This window comes from Chelonoidis abingdonii, chromosome 3 (genome assembly GCF_003597395.2).
Source record: "Chelonoidis abingdonii isolate Lonesome George chromosome 3, CheloAbing_2.0, whole genome shotgun sequence".
NCBI lineage: Eukaryota > Metazoa > Chordata > Testudines > Testudinidae > Chelonoidis > Chelonoidis abingdonii.
The window spans coordinates 93,755,196-93,770,658 of record NC_133771.1 but is presented as its reverse complement, the minus strand read 5'-3'; the positions used below and the strand labels follow the sequence as shown (position 1 = coordinate 93,770,658).

General features: G+C 38.5%; 1 protein-coding gene across 2 annotated transcripts in view; it reads left to right on the top strand.

Moving 5' to 3' along the window:
- Window positions 1–15,039, top strand: part of GOPC (golgi associated PDZ and coiled-coil motif containing) — a 45,916-nt gene extending 30,877 nt beyond the window's left edge. For both annotated transcript variants that reach the window (XM_032789154.2, XM_032789153.2), the window contains 6 exons: window positions 2,773–2,948; window positions 4,448–4,613; window positions 8,501–8,596; window positions 10,263–10,427; window positions 11,059–11,239; window positions 11,760–15,039. In XM_032789154.2, coding sequence (XP_032645045.1) covers window positions 2,773–2,948; window positions 4,448–4,613; window positions 8,501–8,596; window positions 10,263–10,427; window positions 11,059–11,239; window positions 11,760–11,878 — 903 coding nt within the window. In that variant the 3' untranslated portion in view covers window positions 11,879–15,039. The remainder of the gene's footprint in view (window positions 1–2,772; window positions 2,949–4,447; window positions 4,614–8,500; window positions 8,597–10,262; window positions 10,428–11,058; window positions 11,240–11,759) is intronic.
- Window positions 15,040–15,463: the final 424 nt, after the last annotated feature.

Genomic DNA, 15,463 nt, shown 5'->3' with positions numbered 1-15,463 from the left:
GTCCTTCCTCCGCAAGATCTTGCCTATTTCATCCGAGAGAAAAAGTGACAAAATACAATATGGCTCTCTCCTTCCCCTCAGCTTGTCTTCCCTTCCTACAACTCTTGCCGCCTCCTCTCTCATCATAGAGACAGAATTTTCTCATCTGTTCTCTTCCTCTAACCTTCCTACTTGCCCCTGTGACCCTGTCACATCCCATCTCATGATCTCCTCTACCTCACTCTTCAACTTAACCTCTGCTTGTCTCTGGCTCTTTCCCCTTACAATACAAATATGCCGTAATCTCGCCCACCCTTGATCGCACTTCCCTTTCCAGCTACTACCACATCTCCCATCTCCCTTTATCACTAAACTTATTGAGCTTATAGTCTACAATCTGTCTGGGGTTTCTCTTTGTAATTCCATCCTAGACCCTGTCCAATCCAGCTCTGCCTCTTGCACACCACTGTATCCACACTCAACAAAGTCTGTAATGCTACAGCTCAAAACTAGTACTCCATCCTCCGATTTCTTGACCTGTTAGCTGCCTTAGGGTACGTGATCTGGTGGGAAGTAATCAGTCTATCAGATATCAATTTATCATGTCTCGTGTGGATGCGATAAATTGATCCGCGAATCGACGCCTGTACTCCACCTCAGTAGGAGGAGTAAGCAGCATTGACAGGGAAGCTGCGGCAGTCGACTCGTCACCGTGAGGACGGCCAGGTAAATCAAACTAAGATACTTTGACTTCAGCTACGTGAATAGTGTAGCTGAAGTTGCGTATCTTAGATCGATCACCAGTGTAGATCAGCCCTTTGACAGATGACCAAGTTCTTCTTGAAATCTTGTCCTCTCTTGGCTTCTGTGGCTCTGTCTTCTTCTGGTTCTCCTCTTACCTCTCTAATTGCTCCTTCAGTATGTCTGTGGGAGAATTCTTATCCACTCACTAACTTTTTGTAGGGGTTTGACAAAGTTCTGTCCTTGAACCTCTTCTCTTCTCTTCTCCCTCTACACCTTATCTCTGGGTAATCTCATCTGCAAACACAGATTCACCTACCATCTTTGTGCTGACTACTTAGCTAAGTATGTCTCTATCCCAGACTGTCTCCCTCTGACCAAGCTACAATCTTGGCCTGTCTCTCTTACATCTCCTCATGGATACCTCCCCGTCAGCTCAAGCTCAACATGACTAAAACAGCAATGCTAATCTCCACCCTCCTTGCTTCCTCTTCTCTTGAGCACTGTGGGCTACATCAACAGCCTGCCTGTCACTCAGGCCGATAACCAGGGTGTCATCTTCGAGTTGGACCTCTCTCTAAGACCTCACATCCAGGCTATATCTAAACCTTGCCAATTCTTTCTGCATAACGTCTCTAAAATCCAACCTTTTGTATCCATCAACACAGTTAAAACTCTTGCCAAAGCTCTCACCCTTTCTTGTCTCAATTGCTGCAAAATCCTTTTCTCTGGTCTTGACCAATGCAATCTTGCCCCACTCATCCATTCAGAATACTGTTGCAAATATCATTTTTTTAGGCCATTACTTTGACTGTGTTACTTTCCTCTTTGCATCCCTCCACTGGCTCCCCTTCCCTACTGCATCAAACATAAGCTGCATGTATTCATTTTCAAAGCCCTTCATAGTCAATCCCCACCCTACCTGTCACCTTTCATTAGGTATTGAGTTGTTGACATCCACCTCTGACTGGCCCATGACGTCAGCCTCTATCACTCACTTATTAAATTTTCAGACAAGCACTATGTGCTTTCTTGCATACTGCCCCGCAAGCTTGAGAAGTGCTCCCCATAAACATCCTCAAAGTTCCTTTGCCATGATGCCTGCAGAAAGCTTGACAATAGTTAGGCAGTAGTCTGTATATCAGTCCTGTCACCCTGACCAATATTGTCTCATTGTTTCCTTGTATTCCCCATCTGCCTAAATCCATCTTTTGTCTCTTGTCTTCTACTTAGATTGTAAACTCTTTGAGGCAAGGACTGTATTTTAGTTCTGTTTGTTGAGTGCTAGCATAGTGGGGTCCCGATCTATGACTAGGGCTCCTGTGTACTACAACAGTATAAATAACAAATAGTAGTAAAATACTATGTAGCATATTACTGCCATTGGAAATTAAACTCCAAATAACTTCCAAAACTAGGCAGGTCTTAACCCTGGCAAGACATGACAACCAGTTCCTTTCAGAGATATCATCACATAGGTATCGTCACCGATGTGTCTTTGGCATATATTTTAAAGGCCTTGTTTGACTAGCTCTTAAATTTACCACACATTTGATAGCATAAAGATCATTTGATGTTAAGGCATAATTTGTTAAATTAGTTATCACTTCATTATTTTTAATTTTTGTTTGAAATTGATGACTATATTACATAGTGTTTTGTCTAGACGTCTTTAGTATTGGTGGTGTTTAGGGCAGAGATTTTCAAAGGCACAAATAGGAATTAGGTTCCTGGCTTCTACTTACTTTCTATAGAGTTGAGCACATGATTGTCCTTTGTGCCTTTTGAAACCTTCCCCTATGTCTTTTATATAAAGGAAAAGGATCCTATGATGTAAGGAAAGTTAATCCCAATGTAAGACAATTTTGTGGCTCTTTTGTAAGAGTCTTTAAATAAAGGAACTATAGCTTCAATACCACAACACTTTCTAGAGGGAGTAATGCATTATGTAATGCTGCAGTTATTGCATGTTTATTTGCAGAAATGTTTAGTACTTTTCCTGAAATAGCTTGAATAAAAACTACCCATTTTTTTCTTAATTTTTTTTTTTAGGAGAGAGAGCTTGAAGCCAACAAGAAAGAAAAGGTGAAAGAAGCTCAACTTGAAGCGGAGGTGAAGTTACTGAGGAAGGAAAATGAGGCACTTCGTCGACACATAGCTGTGCTTCAGGCTGAGGTTTATGGGGCAAGACTGGCGGCCAAATACCTAGATAAAGAACTGGCTGGAAGGTTTGTACAAGTAATTTCAGGTCCACACTGTGATAATTTTGCTGTTTAGGACAGAGTCCATCCTTTTGTTCTGTTTATACAGTGCCTAGTACAATGGGGTCCTTGTCCATGAGTGGGACTCATAGGGGCTACAATAATACAACTAATGGTATATGAGAATCAGAATTATGGAAGGATTAGGATATGTTTAACCTTATAGGTCCTCTGTTCCCCCTGCTATTGAAAAAAACCAGGCTTTCACTATGTCCATTGCAAACTGTAACCAGCCCCTTGGAAGCATCTTTTAGGAATATGCATACTTCCGGCTAAGCCTTGAGCAAAATATTTCGGGTCAGGTTCCTGCCCTATGTAAGAAAAGCAAATGTCTTTTCTTCAGGGAGAGATAAAAGAAACCCTTCTGTCTCTCCCCATAGAACAAAAGTTTGTTTCCCTTAGCTCCATGAATGACCTACGGTGACTACCTCAGTAATAGCCTAATTCCAAAGGTATATTTAAAGAACCAATATTTATTCCAAAATAAAAAGGGAATTTAAATGTAAAATCACTGCTTATTTATATTGTGGTAAAACTTAAAGGCTCCACTCAGGGACAGGACCCCATTTTATTTATTCCTGTGCAAGCATTTAGGAAGACAGTGTCCCTAGTTCAAACAGCTTAAAATCTAAAAAGACAAAAATCCACTGAAAGGTGTGGGAAAGGGATTAAACAGATAAACAGTAGTGAGAGTGATGATAGGGACACAATGTTAGTTCCTTTTTTCTTTCAAAATGTTTAGAAACTATCCCTAACTACCCCCTCTACAAAGCTATTGTTAGTCCTCTTTTTTGCATTTTATTTTTTATCCTTTTGTCTATTTTTTATTTTCCCAGTTCTTTATTTTAAAAAGGATATTAAATTATCCTATGTGCCAAAGTACCCCTCTATTATGATTTCATCCACTGTCCACTGAGACAGTCCTCCAAGGCTGTCCTCAGAAACAATTTGGGCTCTTGGATTGCAGGGGCAACCCAGACAGTTTCTTTTTCTGCCATTATTGCATCTCCAGCTGTTGTCAGACAATGTTTCTTGCCCCACACCCAGGGAAATGATTGGGAGTTTCTACCCCAAATGGTTGCCTCCAGTGTGAGTTCGGGCTTCTGAAGCGGGATCAAGAGTTGGAGGAGTTGAGGGAGAGAGAGGATTTCACTAGATAGGGAAAATCTTGCAGTTACAGTTGATTTAAGCAAAAATCCTCACCTTACAAGCCATATGTACTTGCTTCAAGGAACTGTTCTGGGTACTGTGAGGTAGGTATGTACAGCAATCCACAGTCCTGGAACTTTCAGCGAGTGTTGTGTGTGTACATGCTCAGCACTGTTGCAGTTGTGCTAGTTCGAGCACATGGGTGCAAGTTACAACACTGCAGTTCACTAAAGCAGATAAATTGTAAGTACTGAACTACCTCAATTTTCAGTTGTAATGTATTGTACACACACTTTTTCTTCTTCCTCATTTTGTAGGGTCCAGCAAATTCAGTTACTAGGTCGAGATATGAAGGGTCCTGCTCATGATAAACTTTGGAACCAACTAGAAGCAGAAATACACCTGCATCGTCACAAAACTGTTATTAGAGCATGTCGGGGTCGTAATGACCTGAAAAGATCAATGCAAGCACCACCAGGGCATGTAAGACGAACTCTGATATTTCTTATCTTAGTGAACCTGCCTTCCCCTATTTTCTTCACCGGTCCTTCACAGCTTTTCAGGGAGAACTAATATGTATAAGCCTCCCTCTTCATGCTTGTTCTACTGTAGTTTGTATTCGCTTGTATGTGGTGATTTAATCCCGAGTCATTATGATGTTACATATATTACAGTGAGTTAAAGTGTGGTTTTATCTTGAATAGTGACTCTGCTATAATGTCCTGAGTTGTGCACCTGCAGCTTCCATTGATTTCCCTGACAGCGATGGGTGCTCAGCCCTTCTGAAAATCAGACTACTTCTGTTTAGGTGTCATCTTATGGCTTTAGGAGCCTAACTTCAGGCACATAGGTTTCAAAATGTTGATTTTATAGTGTTCATTGTCAAAGCATCTTTATTAGGGCTGTGAAGCGATTAAAAAATTAATCGTGATTAAACGTGTGATTAAAAAGATTAATCACGATTAATCGCACTGTTCATAATAGAATACCGTTATTTCAATATTTTTGATTGTTTTCTACATTTTCAAATATATTGATTTCAGTTACAACACAATACAAAGTGTACAGTGCTCACTTTATATTCTTTTTATTATCAATATTTGCACTGTAAAAATGATAGAAGAAATAGTATTTTTCAGTTCACCTCATACAAGTACTGTAGTGCAATCTCTTTATCAATAAAATGCAATTTATAAATGTAGAATTATGTACAAAAAATAACTGCATTCAAAAAAAGAACAATGTAAAACTTCAGAGCCTACAAGACCATTCAGTCCTACTTCAGCCAATTACTCAGACAAACAAGTTTGTTTACATTTGCAGGAGATAATGCTGCCCACTTCTTGTTTACAGTGTCACCTAAAAGTGAGAACGTGGCAGTGTTGTAGCCGGCGTCACAAGATATTTACATGCCAGATATGCTAAAGATTCATATGTCCCTTCATGCTTCAATCACCATTCCAGAGGACATGTATCCATGGTGATGACGGGTTCTGCTCAAAAATAATCCAAAGCAGTGCGGACCGACGCATGTTCATTTTTGTCATCTGAGTCAGATGCCACCAGCAGAAGGTTGATTTTCTTTTTTGGTGGTTCGCGTTCTGTAGTTTCCACATCAAAATGTTGCTCTTTTAAGACTTCTGAAAGCATGCTCCACACCTCATCCCTCTCAGATTTTGGAAGGCACTTCAGATTCTTAAACCTTGGGTCGAGTGCTGTAGCTATCTTTAGAAATCTCACTTTGGTACCTTCTTTGCGTTTTGTCAGATCTGCAGCAGAAGTGTTCTTAAAATGAACATTGTGTGCTGAGTCATCATCCGAGGCTACAATAACATGAAATATGTGACAGAATGCAGGTAAAATAAAGCTGGAGACATACAATACTCCTCCAAGAAATTCACTCACCAATTTAATTACAGTAACTCTTTGCTTAACGTAGTTATGTTCCTGAAAAATGCTACGTCAGGCAAATCCAATTTCCCCATAAGAGTTAATGTAAATGGAGGGGGTTAGGTTCCAGTGAAATTTTTTTCGCCAGACAGAAAACTAATATATACGCACACACACACATATATACACAGTATAAGTTTTAAATAAACAATTTAATACTGTACACAGCAATGATGATTGTGAAGCTTGGTTGAGGTGGTGAAGTTAGAGAGTGGAAGAGGGAGGGATATTTCCCAGGGAATGCTTTACTGCTAAATGATGAACTAGCATTTGGCTGAGCCCTCAAGGGTTAACATATTGTTGTTAATGTAGCTTCACACTCCACAGGGCAGCATGAATGGAGGGAGGGGAGACAGCATGGCAGAGCGACACCGTGTGTGAGAAACGCACATTGCCCCGTTAAGTACGCTGACCCACTCTAAGTACATTGCCTTTTTAAGTAGATTAGCAAGTTGAGACAGCAGCTGCTGCCAGCAAGCTCCCTCTGTCCTGAGCCCTGTCGTGTCCTCCCCCCACTCTGTGGAGATAAGGTACAGAAGTGGAGGCAGGGAGACACCCCAACATTAGCACCCCTCTTCCCCCCACCTCTGCACAGCAAGGAGGAGGCTTCCTAGGAGCAGCACATCGCAGTGGGGGGAGGGACAGCTGAACTATCCGGCAATTGATAGCCTCTGGGCAGCTGTTGCACAGGGAACTTAGGGGAGTGGGGAGTTGATAGGGGGGCTGCTGGTCAACCCTGGTTCCAAGCCCCCACCAGCTAGCTCCAATGGGCTGCTCTTTCTGCAAGCAGTGGACAAAGCAGGCAGCTGCCAAACCACTGTTATAAGGGAGCATTGCGCAACTTTAAACAAGTATGTTTTCTAATTGATCAGCAACGTAACAATGGAACAGGGTTAACCGAGATGACTTTAAGTGAGGAGTTAACTGTAAAGTATTATTTTTCTAACAAGCATCATCAGCATGGAAGCATGTCCTCTGGAATGGTGGCTGAAGCATGAAGGGGCATAAGGGTGTTTAGCATATTTGGCACATAAATACCTTGCAATGCTGGCTACAAAAGTGCCATGCAAATGCTTGTTCTCACTTTCTGGTGACATTGTAAATAAGAAGTGGGCAGTATTATCTCCCATAAATGTAAACAAACTTGTTTGTCTAGCTAGTGGCTGAATGAGAAGTAGGATTGAGTGGACTTGTAGGCTCTAAAGTTTCACATTGTTTTGTTTTTGAGTTCAGTTATGTAAAAAAAAAAATCTACATTTGTAAATTGCACTTTCACGATAAAGAGATTACAGAACAGTACTTGTATAAGGTGAATTGAAAAATACTGTTTCTTTTACCATTTTTACAGTGCAAATATTTGTAATGAATAATAATATAAACTGAGCAGTGTATGCTTTGTATTCTGTGTTGTCATTGACGTCAATATATTTGAAAATGTAGAAAAAACAGCCAAAAATATTTAATAAATTTCAATTGATATTCTATTGTTTAACAATGCGATTAAAACTGCTATTAATTGCAATACATCTTTTAATTGCAATTTATTTTTTTAGTTAATCGCATGAGTTAACTGCGATTAATCGACAGCCCTAATCTTTATAAAAAATCTGAATAACAAACTTAATTAGAGTTGGGGTGAACTCAAATTCATGGTCAAAATTTTCAAAAGTGGCTTGTGACTTTGGGTGCCCCAACTGGATAAACCTTAAAGAATCCTGTTTTTTATAGAAAATACTCTTTGAAATAAAGCCTCTTAAAAGCATCTCAACTAAGTCACCTAAAATCACTCATTACTTATAAAAATATTGGGCCCTGTAGATTTTCGGTGCAGTTACTTTTTTTTTCTCATAATGTGTGATAGCAACAACAAATTTAACAAAATATAACAGGAAAAGAAGTATCTTGATATATTCTGCTTTTGTGAGATTTTGAGATTGACTTTTGTTGTTGTTTTCTTATATCCTGCTGGAATAAATGATCAGAAATGCTTGAGATTGTATACTGAATGTATTGACTAGATAACTGTAATAATTAAGGGATGGTTCCATAAGTTTTTTAATTTCACTTGTGGTCAAAATATAGTTTCTAGTATTGAGTGGTAGACCCAACTAGTTTCCAAACTAGTGACTTTTGTGTGGTCTGCCTCTCTTTTCTGGGGCTGACTTTTGTCTCATCCATTTCTTATTACCACAGGAATGCTACCTCCAATAGAAGTGTAAGATGAGTAGTCTCTTTTTTTGTTTTCATCATCAGTTCTTCTTCACAGTTTGTCTGGCAAAGAATATTCTGTGTTTGGGTTGGCTTGTACTAATGTAACTTATGGGCTGCTGTGTATATTCTCCTTCTGCATGTGAAAAAACAACCATAAAAGTACCTTTTAGTTCATATGTTTATATTTATTCTTTTTTGTGTTAAACTAGGAACCAGATTCCTTAAAGAAGAGTCAAGGCGTTGGTCCAATCAGAAAAGTTCTCCTTGTTAAAGAAGACCATGAAGGGCTAGGCATTTCAATCACAGTAATATAAATATTTATCTATTTTCCACCTTCTGTCCTCATTTACAGTTAACTTTTAGGTCATTGCTATAGCTGAGGGAGAATAGTTTAGGTGATACTGTAGCAGGCAGTGATGCCAATTTTTGACATTTGGACAGACTGGAGTATTACAAGTTAAATAGTAATCTACTTGAAAAAACACTTCAATAGAACTGTTTTTGTATACTGTTGTCTATGAACCACAAAAGTAGTTTGTCTCCTCACCGTTCAGGTTTTATCCAGTGTAAGAATTACTGTTGGAAATGTCCAGAAATATTAACTTGAAATGTGATGATATTAAATTTAGCAGGATTATTTTTATAAAATATAAGGAACAGTGTGTCTACTGCTTTTAATATCATCATCATCTCATGTGCATTAGACTGCATGTATAAACGAATGCAAATCATTCTGAGTTCTAGAATGTGCAAGATAGCTGAAAAATATCTGAAACCTCTAATATTTTTTTTAAATGTCTCACTTCAGAAACATGCATTTAAAAAACCTTAATAATATTCTATTTCTGGGCATAGGCTTTATATGCAGGTTAGTTAGTGGAGAATTCTGACAACAATGGATATAATCTTGGCAAGCAAAGAGAAAAATGAGGTTTTATAATAGAAATGCCTCACAGAATCTTGGTATAGGCCAGCTTCTTCAAATTTCGGTGTTGACTTCATACATCCAAATAATAGTAGGCTGATTTTCAAAGGCTAACTCAGTGAATGCAGCAGGCAGAGCCGGCTCTAGGTTATTTGGCGCCCCAAGCTAAGTGGGGCTGGACTCGCAGGCGGCACTGGAAGCGGAGGGAGTGATGTCACCTTCTCCCAGCGCCTGCAGGGGCTTTACCCCCTACCCCGCCCGGCCACACAGAGAAGCCCCGATATAAGGGGTGGCACAAGGCAGCGCAGCAGCCAGTGCGCAGATGAGGCGGCGCAGCTCCAGCTCCCCGGCTGGACTCGCCCTCTCCTCCCCAGGTAGCGGCTGGGCCCTGGCAGCTCAGCATCCCGGGGCTAGGGCTTCCCCTTCCCACTGTGGTCGGGGGCGTGGCGCCCTCGTCCCATCTAAGTGGCACAGCTCCAAGCGCGCAACTGCCCCGAAAAAAAAAGAATGGCCAGAATGCTGCCCCTGGAAATGTGCCGCCCCAAGCATGTGCTTGCTTTGCTGGTGCCTGGAGCCAGTCCTGGCAGCAGGTGCCCAGTATCTTTGAAAGTCTGGTCACTTTGATTTAGATATGTAACTTTTAAGCAAGTGAGCCTGAAAATACTGGCCATAGTGCCTATATTTTATTGCATCCTGGAAGTAGCTGCTAAGTAACTGGCATAGTGTCTGATGTATAAAAAAATTTTTTTACTTTTACAATCTTGTTTCATCAATTTGTATATCTGATTTAAATATTTTGTTTTCTGTTAATAATTAGAATTACCACCATTCACTCTTTGGGTATATAACTCAGATTTGTTCACCTGTCTGGGGGGCGGAGAGAGGGAATTAAAGGAATTATTAAATGAATTCTTTTCACTAAAGGTGAAAATGTGTAATTTTTCTATTGTGAAAACTGAAACAAAGACTTAAAAAGCTATCAAGACATTGCTTTCCTGCTAACAGCTATTTAAATCAATCCATCTTTTTCTTTTTTGTGGTGTTAGGGTGGGAAGGAGCATGGCGTTCCAATTCTAATCTCTGAAATCCACACTGGTCAGCCTGCTGACCGATGTGGAGGTCTGCATGTTGGAGATGCCATTCTAGCAGTAAATGGAGTGAATCTGAGAGATGCCAAACATAAAGAAGCAGTAACTATTCTTTCCCAGCAGGTAACTTATTTTATTCATCAGTATGTGGCTATGTCTTCTTTTTTCTTACCTATTGAGTTGCTTGGCATTTTTAAATTTTCTTTCAACCCCAGCACTTGTGTTTAGATAGTGTTTCGTGCAGCTGTATCACCTTATGTCTTTATGCTTTTAGATATTGCTTTGATGCGCTATTAAAACCATATTTGATCCAAAACCTGAAATATTACTTTTATTGGAAATGTTGCCATGATTTCTCATGAAAATTGTAAGTTAGCCATCTCATGTCCTCATTCTTTGTGGACTGGACTACATCTCCCATGATGCACTATGGCCTCCCTTGATGTACTTGCCTTTCCTCTCCAAATAATTAATAGATTTACTTAAATTCTTAGTAAACTTGTTCTTCACTAAGCATAAGTTTTGCAGACTTGGGGATCATACACATTCATAGCAAAAATGTTTAATCCCTACTTTAATGCAAATTTCAGTGCATCCTAAACTATAGAGCTATTATTACACTTTGAGTAAGTGATTAATTCATATATTTTCCCAGAGCATTTAGGATATTCAACAAAATATACTTGTTAGCAGTCCAGTTTAACCCCTAGCCGTTTTGTGAAATAAGTACATGCTAATCTTTATTGTATTCTAGAGAGGGGAGATTGAATTTGAAGTGGTGTATGTTGCTCCAGAGGTAGACTCAGATGACGAAAATGTAGAATATGAGGATGAAAGTGGACATCGCTATCGCTTGTATCTTGATGAATTGGAGGAAGGTGGAAATTCAGGCTCTAATAGGAAACATGCAAGTGCAGCTGTCAAACCATCGGAAGGTAAAACTTCTTTTGCCTAAATGTTAAAAGCTGAAACTTCATTATACAAAACTGTTTGACTGGAATTAAGAATTTTTAATGAATTTCATATGCCATCATGCAGCCAACTCACCTGTCTTTGTTAGGTCTCTCTGAAGTTCCTCATTCAGTCGTCTTGGGTAGCCTAGATAAATCTGTATTATCTGCAGGTTTTCACTTTCTCTTAACCATGTTCCCATGCGAAAATTGACTATTCCTACTTTTTGTTTTCTGACTCTTGTCCAGTCCTAATACAGTGACAATTGGTTCTTCTTTGTCCACTGTTTTGTAGATGTGTTCAAATATTTCTTCTAGATTAGAGAAGCATGATTTTCCTTTACAGAAGTGGTGCAGATTTTCCTAAAATATTATATTTATCTCTAAGTCCTTATAGTTCTATTTTTGAGTTATTTTAATGAGTTTTTCTGAAGTAAAGCTCATTGGTTTGTAATTCCTCAGATCACTACAGCACCTGTTAAAAAAAATTATTTTTAATTTGCAGTGTTCGTTAAGAAACCAAGTCTTGATGGACATGAAAATGGAGATCTAGGAAATTCAGTTGAAACTCCCTTAGAAGAGACTGCACCCAAACTAGCTGATTCTGCTGAGTCCTTGCCCTAAAGAAATCGACTGGCCTGATCACTTCTTCAGGAAAGATTGATAATCAATATAGACTGTTCCAAATTTTATATACCATAGTAGGTTGTAAAAGGACTATTAAAAATCAAAGGAAACCTGTATTACTGTTGCCTGAAAAAAATGGCGATTACCTCAGGGCGTAAAACTCTGTTCTTCTGTGACACACATTAGTTAACACATTGCATGTAAAATGGATTTCCCTTGAACTGTAAGCACCAAAGCATGTCATTTCCAAAAGATAATCTAATGCATTCAGCTTTGGATCCTACTGATGTCCTTGAAGAGTGTAGAATAAAATTGTAGCCAGCTTTATTTTGTTCCTTTGTCACTGAGTAAAAGCAAAGAATTAACAGCACTTTGATCCAAACTAACCTTTAACTGTTAAAAAAGGGAGAAGTGAATATTTACCACTGCATCCCTGAATTTTCCATTGAGGTTTTTTGGGCTGCAATTAAAAAGCGGGGGCGGGGAGGGGAAGGGGGAACAAAAAATGTCATGACTCAGATTTTCACATAATAGCAAAAAGCAAATGTTTTAGTTTAAGAAAACAAAAGTGGAAAGAACAACTGTTGAATATTGTAAATTCTGATCTCCCAATACACAATCATTTTACATCTGAGGAGATTTTCAGCATTATTTAATTTCTTTAAACAATTTATTGCCAATCAATGCCACACTTAAAATATTCTCCAAAAGTATTTAAATAGAGCACTGTTCAATTTGTTTAAGTGCAAAATTAGTGTAAAAATAGCTTACTGCTTGTTCAGAATTATGTCTGCCCTTGTGCATTGTATCTGAGCATCATACAGTCAGTATTCGTTATTGAATGTATACTGTTAGGACTGATATGAAGTAATTTTATACATTGAGTTGTTCATCGTGGGCTTGATCCTATGAGATGCTGAGTACTTTTGGATGGGTACTAAACACGCTCAATTCCCATTGAAGTTATCTTTAAATCAAAGGGAGTTGAAGACACGCCATATCTCGCAGCAGGTGCTCAGGGCCATGAAGTATCTGGTCCTAAATGGTATGACAGTCCTGTTAGCCTATAGCATTTTAATTGTTACTGTTTAAATGAAATACTGTTGCCTTCCAAGAGCAGTTATATCCTAAAATAGATAATTGATGTACATCTAAAGGCCCAAGGCATGTTTGAAAAATGGTGACGTTAATAGTGGTTTTCTTGGCTAGTTTCTCATACTGTATCTATAGAAATTTTAGTGAAACACAATATGCTCCATATGCAAACTATAAAAAAGTGTAATAGCTTTTATTAACCCAGGATAAAGCACGAAATCCCTGCTCTCCTATTTACTGCTATGCAGACTGTTAAACTGTAATGTGAAAAGATGAGATTTTGTATTTTGAGAGTGAAACTAATGTGAAATAACAGCTTTGCAAATGTTACTGTATTGATGTACATAAATAGAGAAGAAATTTCTAAGGCCTTTAGAGGAATATCAATTAATCTAATGTTTAATGTTCAAAACTTTTGATGTAGAACACAGTTTCTTATCCCTCTTAGGAGCACTATATATATGTTTATAGAGATATCTTTAAAGCGTATATACTTTATTCAAAGATTTTGCTATTTATAAAACCTTTAACTGTTGCTCTTTTCATGAATTTTTGTGCATGGTTCCATTCACTCAAAAAGCTGTTTCATTTACAGACAATTTTTTTTGTGGTAAAGCATATTAAAATACTCTATAATATTGCCTCTAAGCATATGTTAATATTTAAAAAATAGGGCTGAATACATAAGTCACATATCACCAGTTGCTTATGAAGGCATCTTTTTACGCATCTGAAGCTCCATGTATTACATGAATTGTTCAGGTGCATTTTAGCAGATTAATTCATCACTGTAATGTTGCATCCAGACATTCATTGTGTCACATATACTGTCATTCCAGTAAGGTGTACTCTGAAGCTGAGTGTAGCATGGAGCTTATTGTATTTCTCCATCAGAGAAGGCAGTTCATTTTTCTCTTTTCAGGTATTCCCTCTCTGTTTGAAGACGTTAGACATGGCTTTCTGTCATGTCTAGGGAAGCATAGGGATAGTTATCTGTGGGAAAGAGGAAGTCCCTTCACCCCCTTGAAGCACCTAGAATCTTCCATTTCAAATACTTTTGCCCGCGTCCAGGTTGAGGTTGGACAGGGTTGCTGAAGTCGTTTTCCTTCCATCACCACTCTGCCTGCCTGCTGCTTGATCATCCTGTAGGTGAGATCAGTGATAGAAGTGGTGTACTGTCTGGGAAGATGACCAGCATTGACAAATTAATGCCAAAATTCCCCCTACCCCCCATGTCAGTTTTTTTTTGACCTTTGTTTGGGAAGCCCTGAGTCGGACAATATTGTTAGGACTTTCTGCGAAAGGATAGTGTGGTTCTACTCCATACTTCCTGCTACAACACTGCAGATTTATTGTTGGGATAGTGAAACTATTAGAAGTTCTTTTTTAAGGCAACAGTAGTTTAACAACAAGTTGCAAAATCTAAATGCGATCTATAAATACATTACTCTGTTTTGCCAATAACTGGAACACTCAAACCCGCTCGTTCCCAGGGGTTGATTGAGTTGGACACAAAGAGTTTCTAAGGAACGTAAGATTTTCATTTTTTATTTTTAAAAAAGTATACAACATTGTTTACTTGTATATATTTTACTTCAGATAATAAAACAAAGCTCTTAAGAGAATAGAGTGCAGCTTTGTGTGGATAATTCCTTGGCCATATTTTTTAAATCTTCAGTGGAATAGCTCTCTCTTGGTTTTTTAAAGGAGAATGGATTTTGAAGGGAGGTGGGACCACTGCTTACTAAGAAACAAGCTTGATGGTAGTAAATTAACTTGGGTCATAAATTGTGTTTTGTATTTCCGTGGTAGAAGTGTATTTACTACAGTGGAGAGGGTTTGTATGTATCTCAAACTTACCACAGATGTGTTGGTAATGGATATGGTGAGCAATATTCAGATGTTATTTATTGTATAATCTGTCCAAACGCCCTTCCATCTTGGGTTGGTCTCATATCTGTGGAAAGTGTAACATTTTGCAACAATTGTATTATACCTAGTTAAGCTGAGTTTCATATTTTTTTATTAGCCTGTAAATAAAGATGGGATCTTATGCATTACAACGGTTTCTGTTCCTAATTTACAATTAACATTTCAGGTTTTCTCTGCGTGATCTGCTTCTGCTAAATTTATTGTTTTATATCCAAATACAGAGTATCAAGCACAAAAGACATTGTCAAAAATCAAACTCCTTAACATAAAGATTAACGCTAATACAATCTTGGTCAGTGAGATGTAACAGCAAATTAAAGAAAAAGACAGCTGGAGGTGTAGGAGACGTCTCAAAAATAATTAAATTTGGGAGATGTTTCTTGTTGCAGTTTTTCTATACAGGGATGGGGGAACAATCTGATAAACACCAAGTGTTCGGTTATAATGCTATAAACATCTCATAGCCATCAGCCAAAAAGAGCTGCAAAGATCCAGACCATTGAAAACCAGTCAAAGGATTAAATCTTCGGGCACCACTGAAAACATGAATATATC